Source organism: Triturus cristatus, chromosome 2_2 (assembly GCF_964204655.1).
Source record: "Triturus cristatus chromosome 2_2, aTriCri1.1, whole genome shotgun sequence".
Lineage (NCBI taxonomy): Eukaryota > Metazoa > Chordata > Amphibia > Caudata > Salamandridae > Triturus > Triturus cristatus.
In genome coordinates, this window is record NC_140582.1 from 430,072,362 (window position 1) to 430,096,173 (window position 23,812).

The 23,812-nt window shown below is 47.0% G+C and overlaps 1 protein-coding gene across 1 annotated transcript in view; it reads right to left on the reverse strand.

The window, feature by feature from the left end:
* The window catches only part of MGARP (mitochondria localized glutamic acid rich protein), a 543,910-nt gene that overhangs the window by 498,014 nt on the left and 22,084 nt on the right, over positions 1-23,812 (reverse strand). Inside the window, exon 2 of the mRNA XM_085641521.1 lies at positions 11,612-11,715. Coding sequence (XP_085497647.1) covers positions 11,612-11,715 — 104 coding nt within the window. The remainder of the gene's footprint in view (positions 1-11,611; positions 11,716-23,812) is intronic.

The following is a 23,812-nucleotide window of genomic DNA, read 5'->3' on the forward strand; positions in this document are numbered from 1 at the left end:
TGCTGCATGTCACTCCGGGGACAGCAGACGAACTTGTTGATGCCTGAACTTGTGCAGTAATTCCTAAGAGGGGTTGACAGGCCCTGGCTTCTTTGCTCCTGGAGAGTGGGGGGTAATCGGGGAGGGGGTGGGGGGGGGGGGGACACACAGTTGTGATGGCCGAGACAGGGGGGCGTTAGCATTGTGCAGTCGCCTCCGCCTGGGGCCCTTCCGGAGGAACTGAAGACTCTATCATAGTGGGGTACGGCGTTAGGACTCAATGGGGTTATTGACCAGATCTTCTCGGCACTAGGGCTCCCCCCTTAGTTTCGCACTCTGAGTGAATCCCTGGTAGATACCAGAGGGACTGTTCGTGGATAGTTTGGATGGGTACTAGCTGTTTAGAGCCTGTTCTGGGGAGGGTTTGTTGGGAGAGTTTGAGGGTTGTTTTTGGTGTTGTTAGACCCACCGGTGTGCCACTGAAGGGAGTGCAGTTGCGGATGAGGGATAGTCAACACAATGGGGATATCACATGAGTTAAAATGCATTACGTGGAATGTGCGGGGGATGCATACGATGTTGAGACGCCACAGGGTTCATGCTTATTTGGTGCGTGGGGGAGGGCCGATTGCTTTCCTCCAAGAAACCCATGTTGACCGAGCTGAAGGCCAGGCATTACAATGCAGGTGGAGAGGGCAGCTTTTTTATACGACGTACTTTGCTTTTGCTAGGGGTGCACTAACATGGGTTAGGGCGGGGGTTCCCTTTCAACCGATTCAGCGGTTAGTGGACCCAGAGGGGAGGTTTGTGGCTGTCATGGGGCGTTTGGATGGGAAAGATGTGACATTATGCAGTGTGTATGCCCCTAATGTGGAACAGGCGACCTATTTTGCTAGACTATCAGGGAAACTGGCACCCTACTTGACCGGTTCAGTGATATTGGGAGGTGATTTCAACTCTATCACAGATACTGAGATGGATAGATCTCACCCACCGCTGCCCGAGGAGCCCATACATAGGCTCTCGAAACTCAGACGGGATTGGCAAAATGAGTGGGGGTTGATAGACACATGGCGCGCGCAACATTTAGGGGAGCGGGATTATTCTTATTTTTCTGCCCTGCATGACTTGCATGTGCGGTTGGACGCCATACTGTGCACCCCGTACATTCATGCGATGGTACAACACAGCGAATATCTAGCGAGGACGATCTCGGATCATAATCCATTGTTGCTGGCACTACACTGGACTCGGGGAGGCCTGCAATTCCTACCTGGCGATTACGCCTGGAGGCCTTGGAGGATCCAGTATTCCATGCAGAGGTGCAGGAGGGTATAGAGCCCTATTTCCTCGTAAATGAGGGTACAGCTTCGACCTTGGCACTGGAGTGGGATGCTTTTAAGGTGGTGGTGCAGGGCTTATGCATCACTAAAATGGTGGGTGTGTGGAGGACACTTTTGCAGGATATCGAAAAGGAGGAGCTGCGGCTGCGTCAGGCGGAGAAAGCCCACCCTGAGAACCCAGGGGTGCAGGCCGAGGTCTTGGCTGCGAGAGAGGGAGTAGCGACACAAGTAGAGAGGTTGCGCTGCTTAGACCATAAAGCGTACTTGGGGCGGGCGCATGTGGAAAGGGATAAGGCGAGCACACTACTGGCCTGGGTGGCCAACCCGGCTCAGAGGGGTACGCCTACCCTGGCCTTGACCTCACCTACAGGAGCACCGGAGTATACCCAGCAGGGGATTAATGGGATACTATGCAAACCTATACGAGAGCAAGCTACAGGACACGGGCGACGGGCTGGAGGAATTCTTAGCTGAGGTGCGACTGCCGCGCCTCGAGGAGGACCAGGCGGACACACTAGGACGGGAGATCACAGTAGGGGAAATACGTAGTGCAATGAAACATATGGCGTGCAAGAAAACCCCAGGTACTGATGGGCTACCGATTTTACTCGACGTATGTTGGTATCTTGGCCCCTAAACTGCTGGCGGTTTATCAGGAGGCCCGGGACCTGGGGAGGCTGCCTGTCTCCACTCGAGAGGCTATCATTATCCCGCTGCTGAAACCGGGAAAAGACCCCTTGACTAGGTCGGCCAACCGCCCGTTTTCAATGTTAACATCTGATTATAAGATATTAAGTAGGATTCTTGCAACTCGGCTCCTTCCCTATATGGCGCAGCTGGTCCATAGCGACCAGGCGGGCTTTATCTCAAAACGCACTACGGCGACTAATGTGAGACGCCTCCTCCACATTCTGGGGGAAGATCATAGCAAGACCCCCACTGCAGCGGCTCTCTCTGTAGACATTGAAAAGGCATTCGACAGCCTGGAGTGGCCCTCGGTTTTTAGGAATCCTTTGTGGGGTGGACAGAGGTCCTTTATAGATCGGTGACGGCTCGAGTACGGACAGGTGTGACGATCTCCACATCTTGCCTGATAGGGAGGGGAATACGACAGGGATGCCCGCTCTCTCTGTTGTTGTTTGCCTTAGCCATTGAGCCTTTGGCTGCCCATGCCAGACTGGGGAGGCATTACCTCAGGTTACATCTCCGTGGGGATACGCAGTTTATCTCCTTATATGCGGACGATTTGTTAATCTTTGTGGCAAACACGGATACAGCCTTGGAGGGTGCGAGGCGGTTGCTCCATGCGTTTGGCAGGCTCTCGGGGCTGGGTGTGAACTGGGCGAAGACTTGCTTGTTTCCGGTGGTTCCGTCAGGGGTGAGCCCTTCCCAGGCTGCAGGTATTCGCTGGTAGCCCCGATGTTTGCCTTACCTTAGCACTAACATATATCATAACCCTGAGGATTTGCTGGAGGGTAATGTGGGTCGGGCCATACGAGGACTTAGGAGCAGCTTTGCGTTTTGAAGTACATTGCCGCTCTCGGTGGCGAGTCGGGTGGCACTCCTGAAGATGGCGGCGCTCCCCCCCCCCCGATTATTGTATTATTTTCGGACACTGCCGGGCTCCATATTCAAGCAGCTCCGCTCCATGGTTTGGGGATTTCTATGGGGGTCTAGCAGACGGCGGGTTGCGATGACTACAATGATGCGTCCGAGAGCCGACGGAAGTATGGCAGTGCCACAGTTTGAGTGGTACTATTTAGCGGCACAGCTGCAGTGGCTCATTCAAGCGGTGGCTCAGGAGTTCCGGGGCCCGGATGGACCTGAGGGACGGTGGGTCTTGTCCTTTATAGTACTTCAGCAGAGGCTGCGCCTTGAGCGGCTTTTTTAAAAAAAAATCTTTTTTTATTGGCATTTGCATAAACATTACATACAGAGGCACATTTGGAGTTACTATTGGTGCATAACTACACAAGGCAGGAGCGCCCAGCCACAGCCCAGGTGGGCCCCCGAGCTCGTGGACCCGTGGGGTTGCGGGATGCTACTCTTTGTAAGCTGCAGACAGACGTCCGGGGTCTGCGTCTGGGCATACCCCACCAATGCGCATGGCGGTCACTGCGCCGCATAAGAGCCATGTAGTGTGCCTATTCCCCTGTGAGGTGTATCATCAAGCTATGGGGTTGCAGCCATGAGTTAACCTTCAACCAACTGGGAACATAGACACTGGGGACATAGAAACTGGGGGGGGGGGGGGGGGGGGGAGTTGCACTATGCAGCGGAAAGTGAGCAACAGTAGTCTTGTGCCTGAGCGCTGGACCATCGCGTGGGATGATTTTGGAGTTTTCGCAGGCACGGGGATGGGGGGGGGGGGCGGGGGAGAATAGCCGGATGGGGGGGGGGGGGGGGGGAGAATAGCCGGATGAGGGGGGGGGGGGGGGGAGAATAGCCGGATGAGGGGGGGGGGGGGATGCGGGGGTGCCAGTTACCGCCTATATGGAAGCGTGGTAGCGGGACAGATGTTATCTACGACCGCGACCCACCGGGCACCCGGTTTTCTCTTGTGTCTCCCTGGGTGGGCTCCTGGCTCGCGGCTGGGGGATCGATCGCTTGTGGGCCTGCCACAGCTGTTGTTTCGTGCGCAAAGGAATGCATTAACATGGCCCATGACAGGGAGATCGGGTGTTTGCGTATCCCTTGGGCTTCCTCCGTTCTGAGTAATGTTTCCTCCGCCTTACCCCATTTTTTGACTGCGCCTACCCATGCCGCTAGGGGGGGGCCCCTCCGGTGTCTTCCAGTGCATGGTGATGCACCGTTTGGCTAGGAGAAGCACTAGGGAGGCGTAACGTCTTTCCACCTTCTTGTGTTTGTGCCGCCTGTGTATACCCAGGGCGCTCGCCTCCCATGAGTACAGGTCTTGCAACCCCGTGACCGTGCGGAGAGCAGTATGAATCGCGTCTGCGCCTTGAGTTGCTTACTAGTGAAGAGCGGACACTGAGATTGTGCTGGAACCGGAGCCAGCGCAGAGCTGGGTTGGCTCGCCCATATACCCCGGAGATTCCGCTGGGTATGTGTACCGACCTCCCACATGGCGGGGACTGAACAACATTGGCTGAATGGGAGGTGCTGGAAGTCCAGGTGCTGGGAGATCTCTATGAAGATGGAGTCCTATTGCAATTTCAAGCTCTGCAGGATAGATATGGTCTCTCGCGGGGGGATTACTTGCTGCATTCAGCACTAGTCTCGGAAATGCAACGTTACTGGAAGGCGGGATTGTCGGAACCACAGACATCAATGGCATGCCAGTATGTGGTAATGGCTGCAGGAACCTTCAAGGCCATTACGTGCCTTTATAGGCGCATGTTGACCGAGGGGCTAGAGCCGTTGCGCAAGCTGCAGGGGAAATGGGAGGTGGACCTAGGCAGGGAGATCCCCGAAAAGACATGAGCCCAGCTGGTTAGGAGGGCTTGGAAAAGTACGAGGAACGCCAGATTTTAATTGGTGCAATTTTATATCCTGCATAGAGCGTACTTAACACCTGCTAAAATCAATCAATATTTTAAAAAGGACGCTGCCCAGTGCCCGAGATGTTGTTTAGAGGGGGCAAACTTCCAGCATATGATGTGGGGGTGTTCATGTTTGGGAACGTATTGGGAGGAACTGATTGATTTGCTATTCGGAATAACTGATCGTAACATGGAACCTGATCAGGGCACTCTTTTACAGCACTGGTTCCCGCATACCTCTAAAACGAAGGTGACGAGCAAGTTTATAGACTTGGGCTTATTATTAGCTAAGAGAGAGATCACTGCGCACTGGAAATCAGCAAGAGGGCCCAGCATGGGGAGATGGAGGGCGGAATTACTCAAATGGGCATTGAGCGAAGGTACACTCAGGCTACAACAGGCCATGCGAACTAATAACGAAAAGGCGCTGGAAACAGCGAGGGCATGGAAGGCCTTAGTTGCAGCACTGCAGGCGCCCGAGATGGACTCGGAGGAAGGTTAGGCCCTGGAAGGTCCAGTGTGTTCACCTAGCTCCACAGGACTGGTAGAGTAACACTGGGTAGACTCTGTGGAACGACTATTGGGCTCCAATAAAAGTATGTTAGCCTGTACTGCACTACTGCTGTTGAATTAGCTGTCTCGGGAAAATCAGATGCTCCTGTCTATCTACACTGCAAGTAGTTAAGGCACACCGGTGGTAGGGGAGGGGTGGGGGGTATGGGGATAAGTGGCTTGAGAATTTCTATGATATCATTCACTTGTTGTTTCAGTGTTGGGACATGACTGCTAATTGGAACTAAATCCATAGTTAGGTCGAAAGTCACTGCATTACTGAGCTGGGGACTGCTGTAATTGTGTGATAGTCATTCATGTAACCTTTACCTAGCTGTGAAGCCGGAGATGGAGAAAGGGGCAGGAGGGACAGCTGGATCATACAATGGGAATTCGCAATGCTGTCTTAAAATAGGCTATTGCAAACACATGACCTCCATCTTGTCTTCATTGAGCTTCAGTTTGCAGTTAGTCATCCAAATGGCCACCTCTTGAAGACAGGGTATCAAGTTATGGTGGTTGGAGCTGGGGTCGGGTGAGATGGATATCACTAGCTGGGCGTCATCGGCATAAGAAACCAATGGCAAACCAAAAGAGATCACAGACTCAGCTAAAGAAAGAAGATAAAGATTAAAGAGTATGGGGCTCAAGAAGGACCCATGTGGCACCCTGCCATTCAGGGGGGAATCGCGAGAGAACCACGAGTGGTCTAGCACCTGGAATGATCTATTCCTCACAAAGGAGGCGATCTATTTTAGGGCTCGACAGACACCCACTTTTGACATCCTTTGGATAAGGGTAGCATGATCTACTGGGTCGAAGAAGGCACTCAGATCTAAAAAAAAAAAAAAAGGCGGCCAACCCTCCTTTATCCGACAAAGCTTCAAGTTCCAAGACCACAGCCAGCAGAGTTTTTTCGGTGCTATGCTGTGGCCAGATCCCATTTGTGTGGGTGGATGATTTCGTTGAACCCGAGGAAGATGAAGATATGCTTATTAACATGCGTCTCCGGGAGCTTCAAAAAACCTGTGAAAGAAAACTGGCTTACACTTTCTCAGACAGAGGGTACCGCCCTGGCTTTTTTTTAATTTTTTTTTTTATAAGAGGCCTGACCACCACATGCTTAAATTGAACAGGGACCTGTCCACTGATAAGGAAAAGGTTACGTAAATCCACCTAGGTGGGAGCAATACTGTCAAACCCTTGCTGCAGTATACAAAGGAGGGCATGGTGCAGAGGGGAACCAGATTTCACTTCCTTTACAAGCTCCGCAAGGAGGTTAACACGGAGGTCTGGAAAGGCAGAGAGATCACCCTCGGTCTGTGTTAGAGGAGCTTCATAACTTGAGGGTAACTCAATGACTGGGCTGTCGGGAAAGGAAGAATAAATGTCCTGAATCTTTTTATAAAATTAATATGCTAACCTGAAGCTTAAAGCATGGAGTCACCAGACTTGGGCTCCGTGCTATCCCTAAGAATCTAGACAATCTCATTAGGGGAATTGGGATATTGCTCAATTTTAGTTGAGTAGTAGGCAGATTGAGATGAGTTTATCTCTGTGTGATAAAGTCTAATGGCACTCTTGTAATTGACTTTACTAGCTTCATCATAGGACTTTCTCCAGCATCGTTCTAGTGGTTTACAAATTTGTCAGAGCAAGTAATATAACATTAAACCAAGGGGATTTCTTCTCCCACTGGGTGACCCTCTTCCATCTAGCAGGTAGGACAGTATTGTAGGAAGCTGGCTCTTTATGTGATATATCAATAAGTTGATATACAGTGTAAAGAGTCCAGGGGTTCCCTTATGAGTGTAAAGGGGTTGCTATGTAATCCCAAAGTGCTCTATTAGGGGGTAGTGTGGTCAAGCAGCAGTAAGCTTAACGTAGAGGAGTGCAAGACATTTGCAAACACACACACAATGAATAATAAAGGACAACACGACTCACGAAGGAGATCAACACCAATTTATAAAAAATAGCAAGAATCTTTATTTATGCTTAGGCGCCAGAGAGAAATAGTTCAGGTAGATACATTTTCAAATATAAATTATTTTCACTTTGCAAAGTGTACACTTCCTGCAATTTCTGAGTTCTGCAATGTTATCCTATGGAAGGAAGAACAAGTTCTGCAAACAGGTACAGTACATTGACTTACAGGACCAATCTCCAAGAGTTAAGGTTAGTAGTGGGCAAGGTCCAAGGCAGCACCAGTAGTACACCATCAGCAGCACTAGGGTGGAAGGGTGCAAATCAGCGTCTTGAGTCCAATGTGTTTCAATGGGGATTGGTCACTGTAAAAAGATGCTGCAGGCTCTGGCTAGGAAGCTAGTCGGGGTGAAACCACAGGGGGGTTCAAGGTTTGCAATGCTCAGGGATGTAGGGCCATCTGGTGTCCTCTTCTCAATGTCCCAGGGACAACAGATGTAGAGGTGTCTTTTGGAGTCAGGTTGCTCTTACCAAGAGCAGTCAAGGGGGCCTGGGTGCAGAGGCTGGAAGTAATGTCGGGGAGTACATGAGTGTTGAAACCACGATGGACTAGAGCTCTGGAGGGCTGGGGAACCTTGTTGGCACCGGTGGCCCACTTCAACTCAGGCCAGAGGTAACGGGTACTGTGGTGGCTTCGGGTGTCGGTTTGTGGCGCTTCCGGATGCTTAGAGTATTCTCTTTAGGAGTTTCTTCAGGATTCAGGGAAGTTTGTTTGTTCTTCGGGAGGTATTAGTCTTTATTGAAGGCAAGCAGTCCACTCAGGTTTTGGAGGCCCACAGCTGCAGGACGAGTCATCTTTGGCACTGGTTCAACAGAGAACGGCAGACTGGATAACAGGGCTGGGGCCAAGTCAGGTGCTCTCTTCAGCCTTCTGCGGCTCTTCATGTCCTTCTTCGTAAGGTGTCAGGATCTGCTTCTCTGGTGCCAGCGACTCCCCTAAATACTGAATTTAGGGGCATTAGAGGACTGTAGGTTAGTAGACAATGGGCTACTGACCCTTGGGGTCACTACGCCCCCTATATAGGAGAGGTGTGGTGCAGCGGCCAGGGTGCCTGACTCCGGACCACAGAGTTCACAGTTTGATCCGTGGCTCCGGTGGCAGGTTAGCCCAGCACAATGTGACTCTGGGCAATAGCTTGCTTAATCTTCCCGACGGCCCCAAGCGCCGGGACACCTCCGTTGGAGGTAGCTGTGCGCTTTACAAATGCTGGCATTTATGACCACTTCCGGTGGGAAGAAGGCATAACCCTGTCCCAGAATTCCTTAGTATGCCATCACAAAGATGGCTACTTCTGAAAAATTGTGTCCATCTCACAGTAGCCCACCTTAGGGGCGGTACGCCTATCTGACTAATTTTACCATCTGTCCTGGTGCCAAATGGGCTCTGGACGGGGTGTGGGTGGCTTCGTATCCTTTGGGGGGGAGCCAGATTTGCATTAAAAACGCGGCAGTTTCTTTGAAGCTCGCCGACCCAAGGTGGCTGATTAGCAGGTCATCTGTGGGAAGGGGAGTTACACCCTCCTGCTGGACAGGCTTTTGTCTGGGTCTCCTGGGAGCAAAAGGCTTGAACTCTATCAAGTGAGAACAGCGTCTCGGGTGGCAGACTGGCAAAAGCCAGTCAGCAAGGACACCAGAGGCTGGTAGGTTTTCAGTGGGCACCTCTAAGGTTGCCTCTGAGTGCATGTATTGGTAAATCTGACCCTGGCATCAGTGTGGGTTTACCAATACGAGATGTGTGGTACCAAACATACCTATTTTCAGTGAATCCATCATGTAACTGGGGAACTCGTTTTCAGCAGTGTCCAGCACGTTTTAAATGGCTTCCATGGTCGCTTGGACTGGCAGTAATAAGTCTGACCAGCACAGAGGCATATCTGCTCATGCAGGTATGCCCTCACATGGAATATTCATCAGCCTTAGGGCTGTTAGGCCTGCTGTAGAGGTGACTTACAAATATTACATGCAGTGGCAGGGGACATATCACACAGGGATGTGTGACATGTCGTGGTTTCACTTTTGTCTGCACAAAGACATGCAGCCTGCAATGGCAGTCTTGCATGTGCTTGGTGAGGGATCCCTTAGGGTGGCACAGTTCATGCTACTGCCCTAAGGGACCCTCTTTAGCACCTCAGGCACAAGGGTATACCATTTGCCAGAGACTTAAAGGGTTCTAACGTTTTTGCCTCTTGGGTGAACAATTGTACAGTTTTTAGGGAAAGAACACTGGTACTGGGGACCTGGTTAGCAGGAATCCAGTACACTTCAGTCAAAGTTGAATCAATTACCAGGCAAAAGGTGTGGGGGGGGGGGGGGGGGGGAGATTACCGCAACAGAAGGCCAGTTTCCTACAAATATCCAGTGAATTAGTGATCCATATGCACGTAAAAAAAAAAAATCACCAAGTACTGTGAAGTTCGCCCTGTTTATAGATAAATCTGCGATAACATCCAGGACAGCCTGCTGGAATTTGGCATAAGGGCTTGGTGCTCTATACAATAAGACCCCAGAAAAGCTAAAAGTGGGACTTAAAGTCAAGATTAAAAGGAGACTTTCGCAGTTCTCGATATGTAGGGGAGCAAACATTCCTTTTAGGGTTTCTCTATAAATAATAGCAATCCCACCCCCTCCTTTACCTAACCGATCATGCCTAGCAATAGAATAGCCAGATGGTGAGGTTTGGACCACATCAGGTCCAGAACTGTCATGCAGCCAAGTCTCCATAAAGAAAAGCACATTGGGCGAAGGAGGCCTAAGTGGCTGAGTTGTGTCAGGCTGAAGTAGAAGGCCACAGTAAGTACAAGCTAGTGAGATATGATTAGGGTCAATCGAGTGCAGGCAAAAAGCAGCTACATGGGAATAAAGGGCATGCAATTGATTCGCCGTATAACATACCTTAATTTTGGTTAAAAAAAAGAAACAGGCCCCTGGCTCTTAGACCCAGTTCGACATGGACGTGGCACGCCCGCTGCGTGTCCGCACTGCGCTCCTCATTTATTGGGACCAGCCGAACACCTGAGCGCGTCAGAGCCAAAATTGGGAGACAAATGTCCAGCAGGCATATAATGTATGCGCAGTTTCCTCGTCTCGTACTCCTTGCAGCCCCTAACAATAGTTTTGATTTTTAGAAGCAACTCTCCTAGCAGCAACTCTCCTAGCAGCAATTCATCACGCAGTATACTAGAAGCAATTCATCACGCCGTATAACACATATATAATTCAAAGTAAAAAACAAGCAGTGCAAGTTTTATATATTTTTTTTAAAGCATCACAATTCCACTAGTGTAAGATATTGAAAAGCGTTTCAGTTCCCCCGAGTGTTAGCTGTACTGACCTCATATTTAAATTACCGTAACCTTGTTTTGGACCTCTCAAGTTGGTGATTTTATTACTTGAGGTGGACCACCATTCACCCTAATCAATAATTCACTATCTTACATTGGAAACCTGGAAAAGTAACATATGGAAAGGTGTTCTCTTGGAGTAAATGGAAGATAACACTGTTTTATCAATAAAAGGCTTCAGTAGCTCTTTTTTTAACCATCCTAGTCTTAATGTGTGTAATACCTTTCTTTCATTTTCCCTCCTGGAGCAAGGGGGTCAAACGGTATGGGGGAGCAGAAGAAACCCCAAGGATACATGCATACATGCCTAGAGATCTGATTAACTATGAATACAAACAGACCACCTCAATACGGACCACCCAAATCAGACTAAAACATGGGCAGTGGAGCAGTAAGCCCAGCCCACACTATCCTCCTACCATCCAACACAGGTCTCATACAAATTCAAAGCAGCAGGCCAGAGATTAGTGTTACAAGCTCTAGTTGGCCTTCCATGAGTAACAGCCAGCCTGGAAACACTGGTGCACAAGCTCAGGTACAGACACATTATGAATAACAATACAATATATATGATAAGGTTTTGAGGGCATTACTTAAGAAACAAGTTGTATCAAAGACCGATTGTGTACTATATTTTTTCTACATAATTATGAGAGAATCTGTCTTTAGGGACTGTGTAGAGGCTCTCTGGTACAGCCAGTGTTTGGTATCTCTTAAGTTCTCTGAACCTTTGGATGTCACACTGATGTCAACTGAAAACGGCAGGTACACAAGAACAGAGATAAATGAACAAGAACAGCATTTTCATAACAGTAATATTTTCGTTAGAAAAATAGTAGAAAAAGCATTGTTTAGTTAACTTAAGATGGTTATGATTACTAATGTCAAAAGAGAAGGGTACACTTACATAAAATCCTCCGCCAGCAGTTGCAACGCCAACAAATATGTAGTATATCATACCGCTGCCAGAGGAACCAGGGACATTGCTAGCAGACATGTGCCGAACAAGAGCTACAACAACCAAATAGTTACATTAGTGTACCTCAACACGATTCAGAGCATGAATTCAGAGCAGGTAACAGTTATTTACATATACTTCTATAGTCTTGCTATTGCTTAGACTTTCCTGAAAGGATGCAACTATAGTTTCCTTAGGCTTCAACACATGCACGTCCCTTACCCCATCTGCTATGATTATTTTAAATATATTTAAGTATAACAAGCCTAGATGACATGAAACTCGGCAAGTAATGAGCAGGAGCCTGAAAAATATTTGACACATTCTTGCAATTTAGGTACAAAGAAAAAAAAAAGAATTTGCTAACTATTAGCAATGCTTTAGCTTTAATGGTACCTTACATAAATTAACTTACTAATTGACTAAATAGCCAGGCATCTGGTGAAAATACCAATAAACCACTGGACAGCTATATTCACAGTGGCCACTCATTAGCTTTAATAACCTCTCAAAAATGATAAAACAATACTGGATTCATCACAATATTCCCTATACAATCAAGGTACCTTGGATGTAAGCGTTTTCTCGTTTATTTTTTATATGTTTGTAATTGCCATGGGGATTTTTTTTATTTTGCATTTATCTGTAAAGGTGTTACATTCTGGAACAATTATAATAGGACACACAAAGAGCAGGTGACATAAGTACATGTTGCCCATAGTTCTAAAGCCACCACTATTGATTGTCCGTTTTATTTTTATTTTTGTAAAATTATAAATTTTCTGTTAAATTCCATTATTCTTAGCTACTCTGTGGCGAGTTAGAGGTTTTACCAGTTTAACACCATGTTTTTGTTGGTAAATTCGGATCATAATCTCCAGGCCTCATCCTCTGAGGGACTGTCAGTATAAACATTACAGTCTGTAACAAGCGCTATATAAATGCAAACCTTTTTTCCCTGTTCTATCGCTCCGCTATCCTTCTGAATCCAAATAACTGAGTAACCTATCCGCCACTAAAATTACTTTCATATTTCACTATACTAATTCGACACTAATCCTTTACGGGTTCCGGAGTAGCGTGCTACTCGCCGAAAAAGCACTTTGACGCCTCGTCAGGGGTAGTAAGCGCTATATAAATGCAATTACAATACAATTGTAAACCAATCAAAATGGGTACTCATTTTGTTCAATGCAGCAGAATTAAAGGAGTCAGTCACTCTTTTTTTTTTTTTTTTTTTTTTTTTTTGAAAACCTTTATTGACAGTTCAATCACGAACAGGTATGGGCCTACAACCCCCCGGGGCCGGCCGCTAAGCAATCAGAGCAAAAACAGGCAAATGTAAACACAGGCAGCACTTCGGGGAGGAGAATCGTAATGCTAATAGTGTGAACAGCGTAGGTAGGGCACCAGGAGAAAAAGGTTTTCATTTTATGATTAAACAAGGCAGAAGGATCAGGTGCCAGACAATTTTCAAACAGCAATTACAGTTATGCAGGGTAATAGACAGAAACGATTTACAGCAATCTGTTAGGTCAATGGCGCAAACACAAGAACATCAGGATGGGGAAGAATATCGTAAGCAGTGGCGCCTACAGTCCCCCGCCAGAACTCCCGGAAAGCACCCCGGAATTTGTGGTACACATGAAGCGGCAGCGAGTCATAGCAAAGGAAGTGTATCACGCTGATCCCAGAAAAAGAAAAACAGAAAGAAATAGAGAAGAAAAAGGAGGCCATGGAAAAGGAGAAAAAAAGACTAAAGAATCCCCTCCCCCAACCCCCCACCCTGCACCTCTGCAGATGAGTACGGCCCCCCCCCCCAGCAGTGTGCCTGTCGCCCTGGAACCAGACCCGAAATATAGGAGAATAGGGAAAAAGAAGTAGGAAAAGAACCCCACCAGACGGGGGGGTAGAGAGGGTATTAATAAACTGGAGGAGGGCCTTCAAAACATACCCCCGGCTTCTCCCTCCCGCACGGCAAGTTTCCCCCAAGGTGAACAATAAACAGCCCAAAATCGATCTTCTCAAAGAAAGATGGGGAGCATTATGCACCTATTATGCTGTTAGCTACGCCAGGAGAGCACGCAACCCCTAAGCCCGCCCGTCCACTAGATGACCACCCCTGAAGGATCAGCCTTATCCCTGACCACTCTTTGGAATTCTGCCCATGCCTACCCCTCGACCCAGCACCATATCCGATGTTCCGAGGTAGAGGATTGTCCAAAAACGTCCGAGAAGCGACGCATACAGGTGGGATGGAAGTCTCTGAGCATCAACACAGTCCGCAGCGTGGAGAAACAGGCTTCCCAGTGCTGCCCCAGGATATGCACTGCACTCAAGGTCCAGGAAGGCAGAAGCAGCCAAAGCAGACAATAGTTGCTGGAATTGTCCTTGGGTCGCAGGAGGGCACGTACGGGACGAGGCTACCACATCCCACTCAGGGCCAGCGCCTCCGGGACAGATCAGGCCCTCAACTGGACGAACACACTGTAGCATACTGGCCGGAGTGTCCAGCTGTGCACTAACCTCAGGGGTGGCCGCCAAAGTTTCCTCCTGTGCGCAGTGTGAGTAGTCCCTGTGTACGTGCGGACAGGCGGGTCGCCATTGCTCCAACGCCGACGCCACACCGTCGAGCTTACTCCCCAAGACCCCGACACCATGGATCAAGGAGGAGTGAAGAGCACCAAGGGCCTCGAGGAGGTCGCCGTACCCCAGCACAGCTCTCTGGGATCGCGCCGCCACACTCCCAAAAGTCGCACTTTCACAAACCCTCTGCGACCCAGCGGACAGGATGGTAGGCTTCATCGCAACAAGATGGCTGCCAAGTATGCCCGACCCTCACCGGGGCCGGGACCCCGGGACAAGCGTCTCGACGTCCACGTCGCCGGCGACCTGGTTCCGGGGGCAGGCAAAGATTATCCGTTGCGTGGTCACGGGCAACAGTCGTCCCCACCACGGACCGGCTCCCGTAGAAATCCGGGGGCGGCCCGCAATGATCCGGGCAGGATACGGGCGACGGCCGGGCAGCTCACTATCAAAGGCAGGGTCAGCCACCGGAGGATCTAAGAGCTGCACCCCCGGGCATGCACCCGGTCCGTTACGCTTGACAATAGAAACGACCACGACGAAATGTAGGCCGAGTTTGGCACCGCTCCGGTGGACCGACTCCACCCAGTCACAACAGACCGCTGTTGTTGACCTGCCACCCGGCCACGGCGTCCACTCGAGGTCCCGGCCCCGGGGCCGCACAAGCCGCAAAGTTCAGATGCTCATTTCTCCGGCGGTACCGCAGCCAGAAACCTCGGAGTCACTCAGTCGGGGGCCACTCTCCTTCAGAAACACGACCGCGTAGCACAGGGTGAGGATCTCGTGCAGGATATCCGTGCGGGATGCGGAGGTTCACGGAGCCGGGAGTCTACGCTGCCGTCCCGGTCGCCATCTTGGCTCCTCCCTCGAGTCAGTCACTCTTGATGGGATTTATAGCTGTGATCAGGAGAGATGGCACATATCTAAGTCATAGAGCTTCAACCCAGTTCACCATAAGGTCAAATCCTTCATAAAGTGATATGCAAAGGTGAAATGACACAAATCAGTACAAAGTCAAATATTGATTGTTACAGTTTGCAAAACTGTTAGCTGGATGTTACCCAAAGTTGGTCCACAGTGGACAATTCTCTAGCAGAATGAGCTATATATAGTAATGCCTTCTAGATGAAGATTAACCATCTGACAAAATAAAATAATTTAGCCCAAACAAATATGAAGCCATCTCGGTCATATTTCAAGTGACAAGTCATTGCATGACAAAATTGCTGAGTTACATTGTATGGATCAATATTAATGTCTTGGCTCCTTGCTTCAAAACCACTATACTGTTATACTGCTCTCCTGAGTCTTGTTCCTTGTTCAGCAGGATCATCGATACTACTTCTGAGTTGCTACAGAGTGAGTCTATTTGTCCCAACTACTCATAAGGGTGAATAAGTATGATCACCGAAATTTGATTTCTTTCATTACAAGTTTATAAGCTAAAGTTTATTATCTGAGGTTTAATCCATAAGAGGTATCTGTAGAGGTACATGAACAGTCAACAAAATCTAACATCTGTAAAAGCTGCTTGCTTAAACTTCTTAACTCTTGAAAGAATGTCATTTCACTAGAACATTTCGTAAGATGGCTTATCTATATTAGTCTAAAACACTGTATGTGTGCTCCATCATGTATGCTCCAGGCGAGTACTCAATTCTACTGGTGAAAATATGTCCTCAAAGCAAGAGTACATCGGGATCTTTGAATCCTTACATTTAAACAATAATTACTTGTTTTCTCCAATTGTTAATTTGCCATAGTTGTCATCTGGTCCTCATGCACATTTAGGCTCACAACTACTTCCTGGACAATTTACTACATGGTGTTCACTTGTCTAAGGTGAGCTCCTCCTATAATTTGTTACATTTGTTTATTTTGTCCTTAATTTTCCCTTTCTCTTTTAAAGCCTGCACATATCTAGGTGTTGATGCATTTTTACTAAACTGCTTGTTTGAGTGGAGCTTTGTTCTGGAAGTGCAAGAGCACTCCATGAAACTTCTACATTGGACTCATTCCTACTACTGACTTTACTTTCACATTCCGTGCCTTCCAGTACTCCTGGGCGATATTGTGTCTTACTTATGATGACGGCTTATGCACTGCAGAGCATATCATTCAATACCCCCTGACTTTTGCGAAGGCAGCAGTGTTTTACCCTGATGAACACTTAATATAATAGCCTTAATTATCCACTCAGGAAGTCCCATTGGGAATTCTAGCCAGTGGATACTCCATAATCTCTCTTACGTTCATTAAGTGACTGCCACTGGGACACACAGACTCACACCTTGTTGTGCTCCCATCTTCTCTATTCCTGAGGATAACAATTTTAATTTATTTTAAGGTACAATCACAGTTGAGTCTTACACAGCTAAGCTCCTGCACCAACCTATTGGTGCACAATCCTTACTGGAAATGATTTGCTCTTGACTAGTTCCTCCATTTTTTAAGTCGCACGTCGGCTATTGTCAACTTGTATATACACATTCTTTACTTTGTAACTTGCCACAGTTTGAACAATTCTGAGCAAAAAAAAAAAACCTTTTTTAAATTGCATTTATATGAATAAAGTTCTCCTGAGCTATTCTAATAAATGTGTCTTGAGAGTATGGCTGGCTGAAATAGAATTACGTGAATAATAGTCTACTGTAAGTTCTTAACCAGTAATTAAACAAACTGGTGATAAAGGAGTAGACTATGAACGACTGTTTCAGTGTTTGCAGTAATTACATAAGTTTCTTTGGTGGTGTACTGGGAGCCGCTTGTATCTAAAAAGTCACAATCTTATGATACATAGGGTCTGATTTAGCATTGAAGGGTAACTGGAAATCCTTCAAATTCTGGAACAACAAAGGACTGGTATATTGGGACAGACATAAAGCAGCTTACAGGCCCACCTTAATCACCTGCAATGGAAAACCGATTATATTAAATGTCTGGATATATTATTTCCCAAAACATTAGTACTATGCCGAGAGAAAATTAAGGTAAAACATTGATGGACCTGGAGGCTTATGTGGACAAAAAGATAAAACTACCACATTATATGACTGGATTTAGAGCTATAATTAAAATGGTATATTAATATCCCTGTGTGGCTCCCTGTGAGAAGTTGGCCTGGTATATGATGTTCACTAGTTAAAGTGACCACCTTGTACCATGCCAAGCAACCCTTATGGTGTGGTTGTAAGTCAACCTTTTCGGACTAGCTGCCCTAGTGGTAGCGTAGGCTAAGCAGTCTTTGAGGCTAAACTCGTTAAAGCGTGTTAAGCAGGCTGTTTTACCAAATGTAACCCCCCTTTATACCAATGAAAGGACACCACACAGATATATATTGAAATATATATGTATTTATTTCTCAAAGTATCCCCTAGAATCTTTATGAGCACAGGAGCACAAATCGTTAAACAAGACAACGTTATAATATACAGAAGTTGCACTTTATATGGATGGGCCCTGGTGGCCACTCAAACCATATACTAAAATAGTGGTATAAGTACCACGAACAGGAAAGGGAAAAGGCCTAGGGCCTCTAGAATCGCTGGGCCTACAAGGAGCTAACTTCAGTTAGTGACCAGGAGGTCCACGGGTCGCGTGTGCAGTGAGGAAAGTTACACGCGGGCTCCCATAGGTTTTCAATGGGTGCGTAAAAGTTACAAAGTTACTGCAGAAAGGGTCTTCTGGATGGACTACGATCTTAAGATTCAAAACACAGACACTAGAGATGTTTCTCTACACTTGGGCACCGGAGTGCCAGCTTTACCTCACCCACAGGAAGCGGGTGCATAGGTCTCGAAGTGCGTCGGGTTTCTTCTATCGATTCAATGGAGCCTGATGACAAAGATGCTGCAGGCGGTCGGTCCAGAAGGGATGCGTTGGATCCAAGGGTGGATCGGAGTTGTAGAAGACCTGAAAGCAGAGGGGACAGTGTTCACAGTCACTAGCCAGTGACCGGCGTGGCACCAGGTAGGTACCAGGCGATGTCGGGTGCAAACAGGCAAAGAGGTGTAGCTTGTCTCCGCAGCCACGTGGTCCCTGAAGGTCGACGACGTCCAGGAGTCGAGTCACGAGCTGTCCCACGCAGGCTCTCGCTGTCGGCGACTCGAAAGAAGCAAACAAACCTTGGCAAAGGCAGGAGTCGTGGAAGTTCAAGAAAGCTGATTATTCTGACCAGCAAGGTCAGAGGGGCTGCTCTTTTGGAGAGCAGCTAGGGCCAGTCTGGAGCAACCAGACCGGCGTCGTTGATTTCAAGTTGTCGCCGCCAAAATGGCCACTAGCCAACGGGCCAGGGACCGGGCAGGCGCGTCGAGATGCAAAGTGCAGAGGGGCCCCACGCAGATCGTGGAGATGCTGGAGGGCTCACCTTTGGTGCAGATGCTGCTCGGTGGTTGGGCTTCTCAGGACCCAAAGCACAACTCGGAGGGAGCCTCTGTCGCTGCGCTTGCAGCTTGTCGTCGGTCTTTCAAGATGGCTGGCTCCACGTGTCTCGGTGCCTCCACGGGTTCCTTCTTTTCAGGGACTGTGGATCGGGCGGTGAGAGGTCTGGAGGTCCAGGTCTTGTCGGGCTCTGGGCTCGGGCTCCGGCAGGAGGCGGCGGCAAAGCAGACGTTCAATAGCTGGTTGGTGCTTGCGTTAGCAAGATGGTCACTCCCTGACCATAGGGGAGATTTCCTTCAGTCCTCTGTGCAGCAGAGCATCGAAGTTCCCGTCTTCTTCTTGTTGTTAAGTTGATTCCAGGATGTCTGAAGTCTTAGGACACAGCTCCTACCTGACCAATACACAAAATCCTGTCTGGGGTGGTGCTCGCATCTCCCCTGGCAGGAAACCCTTTGTCCACACCTCCCAAGCTGGAAGGACTCCCAGCAGCAGGAGGGCAGACTTGTGTCTGTGGTGGCAGCATCCATTTTGTGGAGCTGAGGCTATGTCTGATTTTACCCGGGTTTCAGGTACTGTACATGTCGTGTCCCTCTAGAAGGGTGGAATGCTAACCCCGTCGCCAGAATTGGCGAGGGGTTAGTATTCCAATTCGTATGACACCTTACTCGACATGTTTTGATAAAGCTAAACCAAAGATAGCATTTAACCACTTAAGAGTATATGGTATGACGATATCTGGAAACGGTAGAAGGAAGTTGTTCCGACCACTGCAGACAGGCTCAGCTCATGCCAGAGCACCATCTCACATGGAACCAAGCACTCTGCCTTCAGGATTGTTAAGGCCTGCCAAAGGAGTGACTGATAGGTTACCAGGTGTCCCATTTAAGGTTAGGTATAGGTATACTACACCTAAGTAAGGTGGTTACACCAACTTACCCCAGCTGAGTGATCAGCCAGTTGTGTCAAATTTGTTAGGCCAGGCCAGGGGTGGCACAATACATGCTTCAGCCCCTGGTAGGCCTGGGGCCTGGGTACCTAGTGTACACTGGTACAGGGGCTCACAGGGTGATCCAATTCCAATTGGTTATGCACCTAGGGTGCAGCACCTAGGGTGCATAGTGTCAATTTAGTTAGAGAGAACAGCAGGCTGGGGGTCTGATTAGCAGGCCCACAGCCTCAATATGTCAAAAACCAGTGAAGCAAAAAGCAAACATTTGGGGTGACCATAGGATAGCAGACCCTACTCTCCTACACTCCCTAAGAGATTTTCAACAAAATTAAGAACCATACTGATGCTACTAATTTGGGTTGGGATCAGAGCATAAGTGGGCTGAGACATTTTAAACAGACCAAAGGAAGCCGGAGGATTAGCTGTACCAGGTCCCCAAATCTTCTATCTTGCTGCACATTAACATTTTGCACAGTTCCGGTTCCTTCCTCCACCAAACTGTAGACACATTATTAATGGCGAGAGATCTGACTGTCTGATCTGACAGTCACTGAAAACCCCAGTTTGCACCACACCCCAAATCTCTAGGAATGTTCATAATATGAAACATGCACAGAGTAGTACAGCGCAATTGAGGTCTTTGCCTCGTGTCCAAACTCTGCTCCTGCCAATAGTTAACAACGCCCTCTTAACACCCACTCACGAAGTGAGCACTCAGGACACCCTGAATAAATTAGGTTTGACTAATCTAGGTGATTTATTATCCGAGGGCAAGTTTATCTCAATGTCTTAATTGAAGGACAAAGGGGTGACAACTCCTTCGGACATATGGGGGTATCATCAACTGCAACACAGAACATGCAGTCTGGAATACCTTCGAGCCCACCAGCCAAGTGAGTGCTACATACTTACAAAATTGATCAAGATGGGGAGTGTGGACAGAATGGTCTCAGTTATGAATGCTCTAATTATCAAAGCACGATTCATGACCGAAATGAAAATGAAGGAACAAGGGATACAGGACATTGGCCCCTCCTTGGTATAGAGGAAGGATGCCTTTTAATAACATTGCAAAACAAGGAGAGGGGCTCAATGTCGTCCAAAGAGATAGAGCACCAATAACTATTTAGTTAAAAAGATTTTTCTCTTTGGGCTGAAATAAAGGAATTGTATCACATCACCTGACCTAAATTCATTCACTCACTGACACACTCTATTAGACTCAATTGTGAGCACCGCACGGGAAATGTTTGTAAAAAACATCAGTTGAAATTTATTAACATATTAAAAGAAATCACATTACATCAGATAAAAAAGTCACAGATGAATGACTCAAGATTATTTCACAGTACAATAAAAATGTAAATGCTTTCTGAAGGCACACAACTGTAAACAATATAACACTTAATATAAATAAAAAAATTTTTAAAACAACATATGTAAACAATTCATATACTAGGAGGAAAAAAGTGACAGACACCAAAATTGTATCTTGAAAGTGTGAATTTGTAATTACGGTTACCAGAAGAGAACTGGTGATCATACACCCTAATTTTTGGGGGGTTCTGTACCAAACAAATTCCACTCCACAATCTATGCGTCGACGCGTTTCGGTGGTAAACAATGATAAAGACCACCTTCTTCAGGACTGACAAATGTACTCCTCCATGAAAAAACTTTATCAATAATTCATTAATGTCGCAATAAACATCGCTGACAGAAGGCTTTTGGAAATAGGGTAGTCTGCACAAGACGTGTTGCTCAAACTTGAATCAACAAGGTAAAGCCTCACTTTTTAGGGCAGTACATATTAGTTGCTTAGGCAATTCCCATTGTCTGTTTGTAGAGGAGAGGTATCTCCACGAATGATGCCTTGCGTTTAAGGTGTGGCCCAATCCTTTGTATGTAAGGACAGTTTCATTTGTTAAGGCGCCTGTATCTGGTATGTATGGACCGTCCTAATTTGGCTGGAGGATGGTTTCCTGGTTCGCCTAGTATTTTAAGTGCGGCTTAATCTGTCAGGGAGCACGTTTAAACAAACGTCGCAAAGTCCGCGCCACTCTTTACTGTTTACATGTGTTGTTTTAAAAAAAAATGTATTTATATTAAGTGTTATATTGTTTACAGTTGTGTGCCTTCAGATAGCATTTACATTTTTATTGTACTGTGAAATAATCGAGTCATTCATCTGTGACTTTTTTATCTGATGTAATGTGATTTCTTTTAATATGTTAATAAATTTCAACTGATGTTTTTTACAAAAAAAAGGTGTCTTATATTGACAATTTTCCAACATTTCCCGTGGGGTGCTCACAATTGAGTCTAATAGAGTGTGTCAGTGAGTGAATGAATTTAGGTCAGGTGATGTGATACAATTCCTTTATTTCAGCCCAAAGAGAAAAATCTTTTTAACTAAATGCCTTTTAATAACAGGCATAACCTGACTCTTCAAATTCTTGTGCAGGTGGTCTGCCTCTACACCCCCCCCCCCCTCCCACTCAAATAAATTTGATACCTCAACCGCAGAAGTTTGCCGCTGATGTCAAAGGGAAGTGGTGGATTTCTTCCACGTGACGTGGCAGTGCCCCGAAATTGCAGACTACTGGGGGGACTGGTAATAAGGACCAGGGGCGTGAGTAGATTGGGAGCCCTGCTGCCTATGGGAGTGATAATTACACTGTTATTGTATGTGAAAGACATTCCTAAGATTCATCAGCGATTTGTGGCTATGTCCTTACTACTCATGAAACGGAGGGTAGCAATGTGATAGATGAAGAGGTCGAAGCATACAATGGTAGAAAAGAAAAAGGACATGGTTTACTGTAAAGAGATGGACAGACTCTTTCCCAGGGGCGATATACCCCGCGGCCAGACTGAAAGAGTTTTGGGACCCACTAAGGACACATCTTTTGTCGGCGGATGAAGGTACCACCCAGGTAGATGTAGAATTGTCCAACTAGCGTTAAACTATCAATATGTAGCTTGAGAACACAAAGCCAAATGGTGTAAGGGGGCAATACCTATCTGGTAACTAATGAAGGGTCTCTTCAGGGACTTCCTTTGAAACTATGTATGAATATCCTGCGAGATACAATGTGCAGACATGGGAGTTTCTTAGTAGTATTCTACTACAAAAATAATTTGCTTTAAAAAAAATGATAATGAATGTGATGGGCCTGGTGGAAACATACTTGTCCTCCACGGTTAAAATCTGTATCTTTGTTAAATGCTGCAAAACTAAGTTTTTCTAGTGATATTTTGATAGCATATGATGTAGTACTATGTCGTGGATCGACAAGTATTAAATAAAGGGTTAAAAATAGGGGTTTTGTTATAAATAAGATCTGATCAAGAAGGTTCACGGAGTAAATCATGACCCCGAAAGCCTAAATATCCCTCCCCTAAAAGAATCAGCACTTCTAGTGTTCTTAACAATTACCCTACTAGTTGCATTAACGCGCCCCTTAAATCTTTTTACAAAAGTCTTGGCCAAAACAAGAGTTGCTTCTCAGCACCTCATGTCCCCCACTCTGTTCCTGCACCCCTCACCTGTACTCCCTTGTTCAGAATTAGGAGATAAAATAAGCACCCTGTCATTCCCTCCCAAGTGTTTCCTACAAGCAGTCTAAGTAACACTTGTTAATATAATTTACAGGATGTTCTTTATATTCCATATCTCTTGTCTTGCTTTGTCTGCATCGAACCCCCTACTCATGGGCTTTTCAACATAGCCATTCACTAAAACTAATGTTTTGTGTCCTGTTTAATTCACCAGTTATCTACTGTTGCAGCGGGTGCATTAACATGAATAAAAACATGGTAAAAATATTGGTATCTGGATGGGGCTGCTCTGACCGATATAATGTCTAAAAATATATATTAAAATCAAGGTAGTACTGGGGAGTAAATGGTTGCTTCACAGACACTGATATAATACTAAGGATTCACACCATGTCGCTACCAGCCATCTGCAAACTTCTCAATGCAAGAGGATCACGCAAAGAGGACATTTGAGAGTTGAAGCAGAGGATCCATGCATGGTGTACGAAAGTGCCCTTTTTTGCAATGGTCACCCCCACTTTTTGCCTGGTATTTGATGTGATTTGGACTGTAAGTGCACTGGGTACCTGATAACCAGGTCCCCAGGCCCAGATCTCTTTTCCAAAACCGTGCAGTTGTTTTTCCCCAATTGGCTATACCTAGAACACCCTCTAAGTCCCTAGTAAAAGGTGCCG